This window comes from Nematocida major (assembly GCF_021653875.1).
Source record: "Nematocida major strain JUm2507 chromosome Unknown 2424, whole genome shotgun sequence".
Taxonomy (NCBI): Eukaryota; Fungi; Microsporidia; genus Nematocida; species Nematocida major.
This window is the reverse complement of record NW_025952956.1, coordinates 293256-309629: the sequence shown is the minus strand read 5'-3', so window position 1 is coordinate 309629 and position 16374 is coordinate 293256. Positions and strand designations below refer to the sequence as shown.

At 44.1% G+C, this 16374-nt stretch overlaps 7 protein-coding genes across 7 annotated transcripts; 5 read left to right on the top strand and 2 right to left on the bottom strand.

Annotated features, from left to right (window-relative positions):
• On the bottom strand, nt 1–4026 carry NEMAJ01_0203 (uncharacterized protein; the record flags this gene model as incomplete). The annotated part of the gene is made up of 1 exon (XM_047914041.1): nt 1–4026. One exon carries the CDS (start codon nt 4024–4026, stop codon nt 1–3), a length of 4026 nt encoding a protein of 1341 aa, XP_047769998.1.
• Nucleotides 4027–4213: 187 nt separating this feature from the next.
• On the top strand, nt 4214–4915 carry NEMAJ01_0202 (20S proteasome subunit beta 6; the record flags this gene model as incomplete). Its single annotated transcript, XM_047914040.1, has 1 exon — nt 4214–4915. One exon carries the CDS (start codon nt 4214–4216, stop codon nt 4913–4915), a length of 702 nt encoding a protein of 233 aa, XP_047769997.1.
• Nucleotides 4916–5313: 398 nt separating this feature from the next.
• Nucleotides 5314–5826, top strand: NEMAJ01_0201 (uncharacterized protein; the record flags this gene model as incomplete). Its single annotated transcript, XM_047914039.1, has 1 exon — nt 5314–5826. One exon carries the CDS (start codon nt 5314–5316, stop codon nt 5824–5826), a length of 513 nt encoding a protein of 170 aa, XP_047769996.1.
• A 211-nt stretch (nt 5827–6037) lies between these two features.
• On the top strand, nt 6038–7657 carry NEMAJ01_0200 (uncharacterized protein; the record flags this gene model as incomplete). The annotated part of the gene is made up of 1 exon (XM_047914038.1): nt 6038–7657. The coding sequence occupies one exon, from the start codon at nt 6038–6040 to the stop codon at nt 7655–7657; it is 1620 nt and encodes a 539-aa protein (XP_047769995.1).
• Nucleotides 7658–8372: 715 nt separating this feature from the next.
• Nucleotides 8373–9914, top strand: NEMAJ01_0199 (uncharacterized protein; the record flags this gene model as incomplete). Its single annotated transcript, XM_047914037.1, has 1 exon — nt 8373–9914. One exon carries the CDS (start codon nt 8373–8375, stop codon nt 9912–9914), a length of 1542 nt encoding a protein of 513 aa, XP_047769994.1.
• A 681-nt stretch (nt 9915–10595) lies between these two features.
• Nucleotides 10596–12212, top strand: NEMAJ01_0198 (uncharacterized protein; the record flags this gene model as incomplete). The annotated part of the gene is made up of 1 exon (XM_047914036.1): nt 10596–12212. One exon carries the CDS (start codon nt 10596–10598, stop codon nt 12210–12212), a length of 1617 nt encoding a protein of 538 aa, XP_047769993.1.
• Nucleotides 12213–14006: 1794 nt separating this feature from the next.
• NEMAJ01_0197 (uncharacterized protein) lies at nt 14007–15098 on the bottom strand (the record flags this gene model as incomplete). Its single annotated transcript, XM_047914035.1, has 1 exon — nt 14007–15098. The coding sequence occupies one exon, from the start codon at nt 15096–15098 to the stop codon at nt 14007–14009; it is 1092 nt and encodes a 363-aa protein (XP_047769992.1).
• Between the last annotated feature and the right edge of the window lie 1276 nt (nt 15099–16374).

The following is a 16374-nucleotide window of genomic DNA, read 5'->3' as shown; positions in this document are numbered from 1 at the left end:
TTATTGGACTTTCACAGGGCTCTCTTCAGGTTCGAGAAGATCGTTTTTCAGGAGCTCAAAAAGAGACTCACGACATGACTCCGTTGCGTGCTTTTGTGCTTGATGGTGCCTGCTCACGGAAGTTATTGCGTGGGAGAGGACGCTCTCGGAGAGTTCGCAGTTTTCCACGGGGAAGGGAGTGCGTTTTTCTGCGGGAGAGGGCGGGGAAGAGGCTGGGGGAGTGAGATTTTCCACGTACCATCGGAACTCGATTACCTCCGGGAAGTCGAGGGAGCTTACTACATTCAGGAACTTTATTGCGGAGAAGGCAGCTGCCAGGTTCGCCCCTGCAGGTTCTGCGGAGAGGGCTCCCACGGCTTCGCTCACGGAAATTGGCCACATATTCACGAGCGTATTTGCAGGCATTTTCACGCTTAGGGCGCTGCAAAGGCCGAATAGTTCGGAGAGGAGGGGCTTTGAGAGGTTTACGACGGAAAACATTTCGCTGATCAGGGCGAAGAGGCCGGGGGAACTTTCCACGTACTCGGAGAAGGGTCCTGCCTGGACCATGCAGCGGACTCTTTTTATGAGGGCAGCCCGTATTTGGATGTCGTCTCGCATGAAGAATCCGGTGGAGTTGGACCTTGCGAGGAAGTCTGCGAGTTTCTCCGTGTCTGGGACTTTTGCGAGGATGTCGAGTTTTACCTGGAGATTTTCCGGGGAGTCTTTGAAGAATCTGTCTGATTGCAGGTGCTCGTAGAAGTCCTTTCGCCACTGCTTGTTCTCTGCGATGTCTGCGAAATCTTTTGTGATTTTCAGGGCTTTTTCAGGTATCGGATCACGATTTGGCAGTTTATAGCACGGGAAAAGGAGGGTGGTCCAGATTCCGTGCAGGTCGAGGGTGATGCCACGGCGCAGAGTTTCGGAGATGAAGGATTCGAGCGTTTCCAGGAGTTCGAGGAGTTCTGGGCGCTTTTCTGGCTTTTCCTCGATCTTCCGGAGGCCGAGCTTCACTGAGAAAAAGACGTAACTTTCGAATATTTTTTGCACGAAAGTGGCAAAAACGTCGCGGGACTGGAGTGTTTGGACAAAGTCTGCGAGAAACCGGAGGATTTCCGTGTTTTTTTGTCTGATTTTCAGTTGGGAAATAACGGCGGAAATTCCATCAAAAACGTGGGATCCTTCGAAGGCACGGGCTGGGGCGAGGTAGTTGGTCCAGGCGCGGAGGAGTCGATACTGTGGGGAAATGTCCGGGGGAGAGAGTCTTAAAACGGCAGCAAAAACTGGCTCTTGTGCCTCCGGGGGGATGAAATCGACTGCTTTTATCGACCCGGAGAGGGTGTAGACGTGCAAAATAGCCTCTACCAGATGGTTTGGGTACTTTTCGTGCACGTAAATGCCGTGTTTCTGCAGGGTCTGTGCTGCTTTCTCGTTGCATGCGATCAGACTCACCAGAAAGACGAGGAAAGCGAATGTTTCCTGGTCTGTGAGGATGCTCTCTTTTGTCCTGCCGGGGGCTCCTTCCGCGGGGACTCCCAGCGTCTCCTGCAGCACATACTCGATGTTTTGCAGCTCTTCGGAGCACTTTTCGGAAATACTCGCCATTTTCTGCAGGAGGATAAACAGAAGGGCCTTTCCCCGGGATGAAATTGCGTAGCGAAGAAGAACTTTCCGCATTTCGGGGGAACTTTCGTATATGTCGGAAAGTGTCGTGTGATGTTCTTCTGCTGTGTGCGCAGGAACAATATCCAGCGCATCCTGGAAGGATTTCTCGGTCCCTGCATTTTTCAGGATTGCCGTTATAAAAGTCCTTTTGGGGACAAGTTTTCCCTTTTGGGAGACTTTTACTAGGACTTTCTTCAGGAGTTCGATCGATCGAGAGATGATTTCGCTCTCGTGGGATTTCATCTGGTTTTCAGGGTCTGCCCAGGAGTACGTGCCTGTCGAGTACACGAAAAGAAGCACCGCCAGGCACGTGAGAACTCTCGTGCTGTTTTCCCCTGGGGCAGAGTCTCTGCCCGGAGAGTCTTTTCCTGAAGGCTTTGCTTCAAAATAAAAGTCTACCAGGTCAAAAATGCTCTCTGTTTCTCTCTGCAGGCTTTTTTCCAAGTTTATTTCCGGGGAGAGCAGGCGCGAGAAAGCGCCCTCTGAGTGCAGGAGAACGCCCTTCAGGGTTTGCAGGCCGAACAGGACTCGGTTGTAGTCGCAGTCCACCAAAAGGCACGTGCCTTTTCGCTGGAAATCTCTTTCCAGCGGGTTGTTCAGGTGCTCAAAAACGGTTTTCAGAATTTTCAGGTGCGGAAGATTCTTCTTGCAGAAAGTTCGGGCTTTTTTCCGGATTACGAAGCTGTTGGAGTTGCAAAAGGAGATTAAAAATGCAGAAAAGTGTCCGCTGATTTCGGATTTTCCGTTGGAATTTACCAGGTCCAGCGCCTCTCCAAGCTCCTTCGAATTGTCGACGCCCTTCCGGACTTTGCCCTGCACGTAGACAATGTCCTGGAGCAGCATTTCCTGGAGGCGTCCTTGAAAAAGCCGGTCGTACTTCCAGAATACCCGAAAGTGCGCCTTTGCGCTGGAAAACGCCTTCTGGAAGGCTGCCTCTGAAAGCCCGATCGGTGCCTGAACCCTTTCCAGGACGGAAACGATCCTTTCATGGACCTCTTCGGGCGGATTTCCCTCCCAGATACTCTCAATTCTCTCCAAAATAACGCATATTCCGCCTTTCCGCAGGTCAGCCAGGTGCTCTTCAACGGGCAGACTCAGGAAGTACAAAAACACCTGCAGAGCCTCAATGTCGCCTCTTTTTTCCCCCAGTATGGCGCAAACCTCCAAATAAACGCTCTCGTTAAAGCTCACGAATTCGTTCCACTCGTACGGAAGCATGCCCCTTTTCAGGGCCTGCAAAAGAATCGCCGGAAGCTCCACTGTGCGGCTGGTCTCGTCCACAAGCCCATGCGCAATCCCGGAATTCACCAAATTTCGGTTGAAGTTTTCGACAAAAAGCGTCCAGAAAATTCTTTTGTCTACAACTTGCAAAAATTGCTTTGCACCCTCGAGGGAGCTTTCCGTGAGATTTGAAAGGATAAAGACAAGGCTTCTTTTCAGGATTTCAGGTGCTTCCTGCACGTTCTGCCTAAGCGCCATCAGCACCTTAAAATAGACCTGTGGCGACTCGTGGAATATCTCCTCCAACGAAGCGATGATCTTTTCAAAGCCCTCTGGGCCACTCACAAGGAAGGAAATCGCCGCCTGCACTCGCTTCACCAACGATATTTCCTTTTTCAGGAGCAATTTCAAAACAAACCTGAAAATCTCTGAAAGGCCCGCATATCCGTCGTTTGAGTACGCCATCAGTATATCAAACGCCTTTCTCAGGACTACCGTTTCCTTCGAGTGCAGGGCCGTTGTAAACCCCCGCGTAACGACATCTTCGTGCGACTTTACAGAGCTAAACCCGATGTCTGCGCTCTCAACGTATGCGAGACACCCAGGAACCAGCTCCACAGAGTGCCCCATGACCTCCCAGACGCTTTTAATAAGCAAGTCCTGCCCCACACACTTGTTCAGCGCTGCAATAATCTCCATGGTTATGCTGAACTGCTCTGTGTTTTTCTCTTCTAGCCCCATAATAACCCCCAAAATAAGGTTTTTCGCGATTTTCGCGCTTGCATTCCCCAGAATGGTAATAATCAGCTTCAAAAGGTCCAAATACGAGGGAATTGTCGTAATGCTGCAGTGCGAGTAGAAGCTGAACAGGCCCAAAAGAAGAATGTCAACATCCTCTGCAAGAGTCTCTTTTGGGAGCTTCGGGATGAATATTCGGTATACCCCCAGAGCTTTCATGTGGACTCCCGCAGGCAGGGCAGGATTCAGGCACTGGCTGAGCCTCCTGTAAAGAAGGTGTGCTTTCGGTATTTTGCTGTACTTATTTGCACGGAGGATGCCCTCTAAACCGGTCAGATACGCTACCAAGTCAGACCACTCAGTTGCCGTTCTGAAAAGCTCCAACTGCTTCTCCAAAGTCACCTCAAACTTTCTTTCGTTCATAATAAACAAAAATAAATGCGAATAAATATCCCTCCACAGTCCCCGAAAAAAAGAAGAGAAATATCCGGGGATGCTGCTTAAGCATTGCACGTATCTTTTCATAGGGATAAACTTTGCATTTTTCGTGAAATCGCGATATTTTCCCACCGTGCAGCTTCCTATTTATTTTCTTTCTGTTTTATTTTGCATGCAGACAGAAGAAGCACAGGGAAGTGCCCATATAGGGATACAATGCGGGGGCTCTGACAGTTTATACGGGAACAACTCAGGAACCAGCCTCTCCATTTCAGGGAGCGACTTTTGCATTGTCGCATCTGACACGAGGCACTCTTCAGAGTACAACATCAACACAAGGCGCTCTACAAAGACGTTCTGCATTGACGGAAGGCTCATTCTAAGCACTGCCGGGTTCTATGCAGACTCCATCTACATATACAAAGAGCTTTCCTACGAAGTGAATACGTACCAGTTCAAGTTCAACAGAAAAATGGACATAGAGCAAGCAGCTGCTGTTCTGCACGTTCTCCTGTACAGGCACAGATTCTTCCCGAAGTACACGTACTGCTGCCTTGTGGGAATGAACGGGAAAAATGAGCCGAAAGTGTACTCCTACGATCCTGTGGGGTCGTACCAAGAGACGCTTTGCCGATGCAATGGATCCGGCACTTCTATGCTGCAGCCTATGCTGGACTCGTGGATCTCCCGAAACAACTGGCACTGCGAGGAGGGAAAGAATCACAAGTGCAGCCAAGAAGAGGTCGTTTCTTTGGTGAAGGATGTGTTTAATAGCGTGGCTGAAACGGATGTAAAGACGGGGGATGCTTTGGAGGTGTACATCATACGGAAGGAGGGCATCACACGGAGCGAGTTTGAGCTGAGGTCTGACTAGGAAATAAATGAAGGTATAACTATCCTGGAAAATCTGTGGACTTTTTTCTTTTTCTTTTTTCTCTTTGGAAGGATTTTTTAAGTCTCTTTGTGTGGGCTTTTTAAAATAAAGAGAAAAACACAGTAGAAATACACTTTGAAAGTATCCTTCAAAGGGAACGCGTTTTTTGTGAAAATTCATGGGGAGAATGAACAGCCTGAATGCATCAAGAGCTGCCAGTTTTTCAGCCCGAACAACACATACGACAACTCGAAAGCAGTGTTTAGTACACAAAGCGATCTGTTTGTCCCAGATAACAAACACTAAACTTAGAGAAACAAATTTCCCAAACACGAGGACCATCTGTTTGGCCTGATCGCATGGTCTATATAAGAATTCTAAATGTGTGAAGCTGTAAGATGCACTACTATACAGACTCTCCTGAATTATACAGAATCGATACAAACAATGGGAACTCATCAGCTGCCGAAAATTCACACATCTGCGAGAACACCAATAGAAGATTTGATGTAATTGAAAACACCCTGTACCACCTTAATCAAAGGCTCCGAAAGATGGAAAAACCCTCTTGCTTGGCCAGATTGTGGAACTCAAGATGGTGCAAAATCTTTGTAATAGCGATGTGTATTGCGAATTTTATACTTTTAAGCCTTGTTGTAGCTAGCATATACAAAAAAGTGGGCATTTTTGAAATTCTAGGCATAAACACGATAGAAGGCGAAAAACTAAACAGTACAGCCATTCCATCCACAAGTGAGTGGAATATGGATGCGACAACTACCGATGCTTCATTCATGGATGCGGCAACTACCGATGTTTCATTCATGGATGCGGCAACTGCGGATGCTTCATTTGAGAATGCGGCAAATTCAGGTTTTCCCAGAACCTTGGATGATCTTGAACAGTCTTAGACCGCACAGTCCAGGATAACTTGGCCACTTTGTGCTTAGAAGGCAGAAATCACGGACTTTTCACTAAAGAAATAAACAGAAAATTAGTAAATTATTCTCTGGCAATTTTTCCCGAATAGTTTAAATAGTGTATTTTTACAATACATCCAAACAAGAACCGCTAGTCATTAATCAGTTACACGACTATATAAAGAGAAGAAAACAGAAATGCATGAACTTACGCATACCAATCGGGTTTATAACCATGATATTCGCCGTGCTTATGTCAGCTTGTGTATTCTTTGACTTAACGAGGCACATGAAAACAAACAACACCGATATAATAGAGGTATTACTCAATAGGGAGGAAGTTGTAAAGCGCCAATATTCCATGCCATTCGCAAATGATGAGTCAAATACAAAACGAACCACAAGCATGGGGGGTGGTCCAGCGAGCCAAAACTGCATGTCATTCTTAAACGAAGGGCCAGCAAATATAAAGTACGCCATAAATGAGGATACCAAACACGGAAATGCTTCGTGCTTTGTAAAAGACATACTCGATCCCCTTTCAAAAGTGGACTTAAAGATATACTCTGAGCAGTTCGTTGCAAACGAAACATCCGAAATAGAGATCAAATACAAGCTTCTGGACGGGGAAAGTATGCGAAACAACTTTGCCGGATACCAGAATGACTGTATTTTTGACAATTTAGAGCCAATTGACGAGAATTATGTAGAAATGTCCAGATTTGCGTGTTTTACTTCAGAGCCGGCGTATACGAACTTCTATGCGAATATAATTGGAGACAGGAACTTCGTCGAGCGCAAAAGTGAGCTTTTGAAGGATAAGAGTCTGAAAAAAATCCTCTATTTCGGGTGGCAGTCTTGCCTTTGGTCGAAAGATTACTACTCATCACTAAAAACCCTTTTAGGCAAGGTTTTAGATGAAAAGAACTATCGCCCTGGAATGAAAGTCGGTCGGCAGGTTGAGCTTCTTGGAGGAGTTGCATTTGTGTATGACGCTGTGAAATTTAACACATTCAGCACGATAGAGGTAATAATTTCAAGGTACCAGCAGACTTTGAAGGCTTTTAAGAATGATGTGATCCAAAAAGATGATTTGCAAAAGCTAGCAGCAGTCCAGCTTAGATCAGATGCATACTCTCTGATAGACTCTTTAATGCTTCTAGAATATATTGCCGAGAGCATAAGAACGATATCCAAAAAACACGTGGAATTCGTTAAAGAAGGCAGCATTTCGGCTGCAGTGGCAGGTACCAGAGAAGTGAATGCGCTTAACTTCTCCATCATGGACAGCCTAAATAACAGCACCTTCGGAAAAGACAATATATTCACAAAGCAGACGTTTACATGGCTAAATTACATCGAGAGGAGTGTGGATGTGATCAAAGCAGCATATGATGAGATAAACGCGGCTTGGAAATCCCCAATAACGAGCATGAAAGAAGACTTGGAGGCGCTAAAGGATCTTCAGAAATCTTTAAAAGCACGTTTGGGGACAGATCAGACCTTTATATTGGTGAAAGGCATACCTCTGGATAAGGTAGATGCTGATAGTGTGAAGAATAGCATGGTCAGTATTGATCATATGATTTCATCGCTGCATGATCTGTATGCTTCCGCCTCTAAAAAATTCGAAAAAAAGATAAGCGATTTCTGCAAAAACAAAACATCTGACTGTTTGGCGGATATGTATGGGTATACGTTTATGCCAGATGACCCAATGAAAGGCAAGATTACGCTAGAAAATCACAGGAGTGCCTACGAAGAAGCCCTGGCACACAATGATTCTTCCCCGATACCTGCAAGCAATCCCGGCACATCATAAGCATTTTTATGCAGAAAATTGAAAGTTTTCCCAGCCCTGATCTCGCCACGTGCTGATATTTTACTGGCACACAGAAAACCCTGAATATGTTTCCCCAGCTGATTCCCGGATGTTCTCTTCGATGGCAACTTTTAACTGATTCTGCTGTTTCTCCATGCAAAGCAGCAGAGAATTGAAAAATATGAATTTCATGAGAAATAAATATATTTTCTAGAATATCTTCTTATTTTTGTATTTTTGAGCTTGGCTTTAAACTATATATTCGTGCGTGATGCTGCATAGAGTTCCCCCGTGAGAATTTCTCCTACGGCGCAAACTGTGCATGCATTTGAGCCTGGATGATTTTCGGGCCTTTTCAGAGCACGGGCTGCGAGAGAGTCCAGTGCACCACCGCAGCTTTGCTTAATCCCGCGCTGTGCATTCGGATTGTGCGAAGTACAGCCATTCTCAAAACCTGGAATGATCTTGAACAGTCTTAGACCGCACAGTCCAGGCACAACTTGGCCACTTTGTGCTCAGAAGGCAGAAATCACCGACTTTTCACTGTTTCTTAAACTAGTGGGGAAAGCTAAGTTCTTTGTTCACCGCAGAAATAAACAGAAAATTAGAAAATTATTCTCTAGTAATTTTTCCGGGTTATTAAAATGCATCCAAACAAAAATTGCTAGTCATTAATCAGTTACAAAACTATATAAAGAGAAGGAAATAGAAAAGCATGAACTTACGCATACCAATCTGGTTTATAACTCTGATAATCGCTGCGCTTATGTCAGCCTTTGTAGTCTTTGACTTAGTGAGGCACATGGAAGAAAACCATGCCATTACAACAGACATGTTGTTCAATAGGGGGGTATATGCAGAGCGCGAAAACTGCATGTTGTTCTTAAACAAAGGGCAAAATCCAATTTATGACATAAATAAGCATGCCGTCCACGGAAACGCTTTGTGCTTTGTAGAAGACATATTAGATCCTCTTTCAAAAGTGGAATTAAAGATACACTCGGAGAAATTCGTTGCAAACGAAACATCCGAAATAGAGATCAAGTACAAACTCCTGAACGGGAAAAGCGTGCGAAACGGCTTTGCCGGATACAAGAAAAACTGTGTTTTTGACAAGGTAGACCCAATTATTGAGAATTCTGCGGAAATGTCCAGATTTGCGTGTTCTACCGTAGAGCCAGCGTATACGAGCATCTATGCGAATATAATTGGAGACAGGAACTTCATCGAGCGCAAGAGTGAGCTTTTGAAGGATGAGAGTCTGAAAAAAGTCCTCTATTTCGGGCGGCAGTCTTGCCTTTGGTCTGCCAATTACTACTCATCGCTAAAAGCCCTTTTAAACAATGTTTTAAATGGAAATAACTATTGCGATATAATTACAGACTGTCGGCGGATTCAGCTTCTTGGAGGAGTTGCATTTGTGTATGACGCCGTGAAATTTAACACATTCAGCACGATAGAGCTGATAATTTCAAGGTACCAGCAGACGTTGAGGGCTTTTAAGAATGATGTGATCCAAAAAGATGATTTGCAAAAGCTAGCAGCAATCCAGCTTAGATCAGATGCATACTCTCTGATCGACTCTTTAATTCTTCTAGACTCTATTATCGAGAGCATAAATGGAATGTCCAAGGAACATGCGGAATTTGTTAAAGAAGGCAGCATTTCGGCTGCAGTGGCAGGGAGCAGAGAAGTGCATGCGCTTAACTTCTCCATCATGGACAGCCTAAATAACAGCACCTTCAGCAATGACAATATATTCACAAAGCAGACGTTTACCTGGACAGATTACGAGAACATGGATGTGAACGCGATCGAAGCATTAAGAAATAAGATAAATACGGCTTGGGAATCTCCGATACCGAGCATGAAAGAAGACTTGGAGGCGCTGAGGGATCTTCTGAAAATGTTAAAAACACGTTTGGGAACAGACCAGACCTCCATAGTAGTGAAAGGAATATCTCTGGACAAGGTAAGTAATGATGATGTGTGGGATAGGGTAGACTCTGTTTATAATGCGATTTCATTGCTGAAACATAACTATGGTTTGGCTTCTAACGAATTCGAAGATAAGATAATGGATTCCTGCAAAAACGGAACATCTGACTGTTTACCGGATGTGCATGAGTACAAGTCGATGCCAGATGACCCAATGAAAGGCAAGATTACGCTAGAAAATCACAGGAGTGCCTACGAAGAAGCCCTGGCACACAATGATTCTTCCCCGATACCTGCAAGCAATCCCGGCACATCATAAGCATTTCTATGCAGAAAATTGAAGGTTTTCTGATCCCACGTGCTGGTATTTTACTGGCACGCAGAAAAGGCACAACGTGCATCCCCAGTTGATTCCCGGCTGTTCTCTTCGATGGCAACTTTTAACTGATTCTGCTGTTTTCCCATGCAAAGCAGCAGAGAATTGAAAAATATGAATTTCATGAGAAATAAATATATTTTCTAGAATATCTTCTTATTTTTGTATTTTTGAGCTTGGCTTTAAACTATATATTCGTGCTTGATGCTGCATAGAGTTCCCCCGTGAGAATTTCTCCTACGGCGCAAACTGTGCATGCATTTGAGCCTGGATGAATTTCAGGCCTTTTCAGAGCACGGGCTGCGGGAGAGTCCAGTGCACCAGCGCAGCTTTGTTTAATCCCATGCTGTGCATTCGGATTGTGCGAAGTAAAGCCATTCTCAAAACCTGGAATGATCTTGAACAGTCTTAGACCGCACAGTCCAGGCACAACTTGGCCACTTTGTGCTCAGAAGGCAGGAATCACCGACTTTTCACTGAAGAAATAAACAGAAAATTAGTAAATTATTCTCTAGCAATTTTTCCGGGATAGTTCAAATAGTGTATTGTTACAATACATCCAAACAAGAACCGCTAGTCATTAATCAGCTACACGGCTATATAAAGAGAAGGAAATAGAAAAGCATGAACTTACGCATACCAATCGGGTTTATAACTCTGATAATCGCCGTGATTATGTCAGCCTTTGTAGTCTTTGACTTAACGAGGCACATGGGAAAAACCAATGACGGTATAATAGAAGCATTGCTTGATACAAGGGGAGATCCAGGGCGCCAAACTCCCATGCCATCCGTAAACGATGAGTCAAATACAAAACGAATCACAAACATGAGGGGAGATCCAGAGCGCCAAAACTGTATGTTGTTCTTAAACGAAAGGCCGCATGGAAGATATACCATAAATGAGGATACCAAACACGGAAATGCTTCGTGCTTTGTAAAACACATATTCGATTCTCTTTCAAAAGTGGACTTAAAGATAGACTCTGAGCAATTCGTTGCAAACGAAACATCCGAAATAGAGATCAAGTACAAACTCCTGGACGGGGCAGCCATGCGAAACGGCATTGCCGGATACCAGAAAAACTGTATTTTTGACAATTTAGAGCCAATTGACGAGAATTCTGCGGAAATGTCCAAATTCGCGTGTTCTACCGTAGAGCCTTCTTATACAAACATTTACGCGAATATAATTGGAGAAAGGAACTTTATCGAGCGTAAGAGTGGGCTTTGGAAGGATGATGAACTGAAAAAATTCCTCTATTTCGGGCGGCAATCTTGCCTTTGGTCTGCCAATTACTACTTAACACTAAGTGAACTGGTATACTATGGTTTTTATCTAAAACACGATAACCCCGATCTAATTAACGCCTGGCAGGTTAAGCTTCTTGGAGGAGTTGCATTCGTATATGACGCCGTGAAATTTAATACATTCAACACGATGGAGCTGATAATTTCAAGGTACCAGCAGACTTTGAAGGCCTTTGAGGACGAGAAAACCCCGGATGATGATTTGCACAAGCTGGCAGCAGTCCAGCTTAGAACAGATGCGTACTCTCTGATCGACTCTTTAGCTTTTATAGACTATATTGCCGAGAGAATAAATGGAATGTCCAAAAAACATGTGGAATACGTTAAAGAAGGCAGCATTTCGGCTGCATCGACAGGGACCAGAGAAGTGAATGCGCTTAACTTCTCCATCATGGGCAGCCTAAATAACAGCACCTTCAGCAATGACAATATATTCACGAAGCAGAAGTTTACCTGGGAAAGTTACAAGAACATGGATGCGAATATGATCGGAGCATTGCAAGTTGGCATAAAGATGGCTTGGGAATCTCCGAAAAAGAGCATGAAAGAAGACTTGGAGGCGCTGAGGGATCTTCTGAAAATGTTAAAAACACGTTTGGGAACAGACCAGACCTCCATAGTAGTGAAAGGCATACCTCTGGATAAGGTAGATGTTTATAGTGTGAAGAATAGCATGCTCAGTGTTTGTAATGCGATTTCATCGCTGCATGATCTGTATGCTTCCGCCTCTAAAAAATTCGAAAAAAAGATAAGCGATTTCTGCAAAAACAAAACATCTGACTGTTTACCGGATATGCATGAGTACAAGTCGATGCCAGATGACCCAATGAAAGGCAAGATTACGCTAGAAAATCACAGGAGTGCCTACGAAGAAGCCCTGGCACACAAGTATCCTTCCCCGATACCTGCAAGCAATCCCAGCACAACATAAGCATTTCTATGCAGCAAATTGAAAGTTTCCCAGCCCTGATCTCGCCACGTGCTGGTATTTTACTGGCACACAGAAAACCCCGAATATGTTTCCCCAGTTGATTCTTGGTTGTTCTCTTCGATGGCAACTTTCAACTAATTCTGCTGTTTCTCCATGCAATGCAGCAGAGAATTGAAAAATATGAATTTCATGAGAAATAAATATATTTTCTAGAATATCTTCCTATTTTTGTATTTTTGAGCTTGGCTTTAAACTATATATTCGTGCGTGATGTTGCATAGAGTGCCCCCGTGAGAATTTCTCCTACAGCGAAAACTGTGCATGCATTTTGACCTCAGATGATTTTCGGGCTTTTTTATATCGTGGCCTGCGGGAGAGTCCAGGCTTCAACTATGCTTTTTGCATCACGAAAATACCTGCATACGATCAGTTCCAGCCCCCTCTACTCTGGCAAGTGTTTTCTCCCGCATGAAAAAGTATCCCAGCCCTGAAATATCAGAATATATTTCAATCAAAAATGATTTATTTCCAGCACTTTGATCTGTAAAGGGATATAAGAAGAAGCTTTTTAAACGCATGGGAAACCCGAAAAACTGCGAAACCATGACTTATAACCTTGTTCCGAAGTCTCCGGCGGAGACCAAATTCCAGGGCACTCCTGCAACAATCGAGTATGTTTCCGAGACAGGCAAGCCCGGAGAAAAAACAGCAAGTCAATGACGACTGAAGAGGCGCTGGCTTCTATCGATAGAAGGGTCCGCCAAATATAAGGGAAACTCATCGGTTGCAGGCTTGAAAGTGGCTTGTGCTTTAAAGGTCTTCAGTGGGATTTATGCTGGTTCTGTGGGCAATTGTCATCTTCTTTGCGTACTGCTTTTTTCCAATGGAATGCATATTTTCAACGCTATGTCGCCCCAAAGAGGCTGTAGACCCAATTTCCACGCCAGTGCCATCGATGGCGTCCAGCACTATCCTTGAGCAAATTCTTGAGTTCCTGAGTGAGAATTTAGGCCGTGAATCAGTTATTTCGCCAGCTGGCTTAAATACCCGTGAATGCTGGCCCAAAAAAAGCACTCGGCTGTACTCGCAGAAGAATAAATGGAGCATTCAATATTTTGCAGATGGGCGGGGAAACACTCGTAGATCGTGCTAGTTTTCAGATGACTCTTCCGGCGTTGTTCATGCAGGCTTAATATGGGCTTTCCTTCGAGCGAGTGGTTGTAATACGGGAAGTGGCCATGTGAAACATTGTCCTTTGTTCTTTTTCGACCTGCTTAAATGCTTGTGTATTTAATCTGCCATTGTTTATGACGTGCTGTCCAAAGAAATGCCAATTCATCATCCCAACAATAACCAATCACGAGTAACTATGCTTTCAGCATACATACAACAGGTCATCATGCTCTCGGGGTATTCGGGCGTAAAGAAGCAAGAAAGTATGTGGTGTTGCAGCGTGTTCTCCATAAAGCATGTTTCTTTTTATTTCTTTTCTGAAGAAAGCATCTTCTCTTTCTTCACGGGGGTTATCCGAATGGAAAAAAGTCTTCCTTTTTTTGTTTTTGGTACCACTTTTTTTGCAGATTATCCTGTTTCAGAGCACATACACAGCGGAATGCCCGTATTCCTGTATGCCATGCTAGAAGTTGCATTCATGCTCAATGCTTCCTTCAGAAGCCAGAGAGTGCCTGCCCCGTGATTTGGTTCGTGCATGTGATGCCTATATGGATGCCTTTGGCGACTCTAATCCCGGACACAGAGAGATTGAAAGTGTTAGTGCTTGGAATGCCTTCTAGTCTATTCTACAAACAGTTCCGTGTTTACAGCATCCACATCTTCGAATGCAGGGGTAGTAGTTGATGTGGTAGTATTAAGAGCTTCAGTTGTAGTACTAGGAGTGCTTAAAACATTTACATCATCAAATGCAGGGGTGGCGGGGGTAGTAGTAGTTGTAGTTGATGTGGTAGCATTAAGATCTTCCATTGTAGTACTAGGATTGCTTAAAACATCTACATCATCAAATGCAGGTATAACAGGAGTTGTAGTTGTAGTCGTTGTTGTAGTTGTGGTATTAAGATCTTCCATTGTAGTAGTAGGAGTGCTTAAAACATCTACATCTTCGAATGCAGGTATAACAGGAGTAGTAGTTGTTGTAGTCGTTGTTGTAGTTGTGGTAGTAGTCGTTGTATTAAGAGCTTCTATTGTAGTACTAGGAGTGCTTAAGACATCTACATCATCAAATGCAGAAGTAGTGGTTGTTGTGGTATTAAGAGCTTCTATTGCAGAAGTGGACAGTTCCATTGTAGCACTAGTATTCGTGGGAATAGTGGAGGTTTTGGTTGAATTGTAAGAATCTTCTATAGACCCGAATTCTGTCCACAGTGAGGAACTCCCAACCTTTGGCGTGCTATTCATGTAAATTTCCCCGGGATCTGTGATATTTTCCATATAGGGCGTAACTTCTGAACTGCTTATGGTCGTACTGACAGCATCTGAGACATTGGATGTAACATCCAGTATGACTGCTTCATTCCCAGAAGCAACTTCTTTCATTTCGCTTTTTGGGAATATTCTGAAAAGGCTGAGAATGCTTATTTTGTTGTACATGCAGTACAGAATGAAACTGCCTCCCAAAAAAACAGCAACTAAAACCAAAGCCAACCCCATGTCTATGCACGAACGCGCACACGTAGAGCCGTCTTTCTGCGTATATTCCCCGAAAGAAAAGCGGTATCTGTGGGATCTTGTAGGTTTGGAAGAACTGGGCACAGCATTTCTCAGCAAGGGTCTTTCATTCTCTGGGGAAGACTCGTTTTCTTGTTCACCATAGAAGTTCATCCCAAGAGGGCGCTCTCTCGATGTCTGCTGTTGAGTTATAAAGCTATTCATGTTTTTCCAAAAGCTTCTTCTTATATGCTCGCTCCAATTAAGAAGATGTAAACAGATCAGTGCTGACTCTGTTTTTTGGGTTAATTGTTGTTTGGCCTGTGTTTGTGCACAAACACCGATTTGGCCTTTGTATAATGCAATGTTTGTGCGATAGATAGATTGTGTTTGTTTGTGCCTAAGAGGCGCGCTTTTCCGTCACAGGCTCTGGAAAGCAGGAAAAGACCCACATAATACTGCAGTGATGCCATGGTGTCACTGTGCTATTATGGTAGTGCCCAAGCTATAGAATTATGATAGTATACCATCACAGTTGCAGCATTATACCATTGTGCTGGTATATAGAGCATAACAACATTATATCAACATGAGGATATAGTGTTTTAATAACCTAAACTACATGCGACGAAGCACGCCTGCGAAAGGCTGCAGAGGAACTTGCGGGGCAGACAGGCGAAAGGCGCAGATGAAGAGTAGAGAGAATGGGCAAAACGGGAAGAAGCACAGAAGCGGAAAATCAGAGTGAGGGGAATTCGGGTTATTAGTTTGTTTTGCAAAATCTTAGGAAAGAAGCCTTCACTTTGGAAAAAACTTTTCAAAGAGCCCCCAAAAGCGCTGTTGCATGCTGAAAGCAGCCGCGGGCATAGGAAATTAATCAATAAATCTAAATAGTTCAAAAAAACCCAAACCACACCAGTACGATGATATGAAACGGAAAAGTTGTAATACGGGAGGTGCTAGTGAAAATGCAGTCTTTGTTATTTATTGGTGTGCTTAAACACTTCTGTATTTACTTTTCCATTGATTATGACTACTGCTAAACAAATGCTAATTCATCATCAAAACAATAACCAATCACAGCTATGCTTTCAGCATGCAACAGGCAATATAATGGCAGCACGGTAAAACTTCAGTAGAAATCCCGGTTCAAAGTATGCCTGTGCATGAAATAAAGGGGTGTTCCTGGAGGGGCAGAGAATTCCCCTCGAAGGATTCTCACTAGAATGCGGCATGCAAGCTTGGAAGGAAGCCCACACTTCCCAGCACCCTCCCGGGCCTTGAATGCTTTCAAAAGTGCAAAAGTTCACTGCGAAGCCAGAGACTTCCCACAGGATCTGCGCATATAGTGTTTCTAAATTGGCCTTTTTTGGACACTTTTTATTCTTCTGCTTCTGCAAAGCCTCCTACCTCTCGAAACGAGAAATAACCCAAAAAGCCCTGGAATCGGAATAACTGAAATAACCCGAAGATTCTGCTCCTCCCAAATAACTCTACTCCC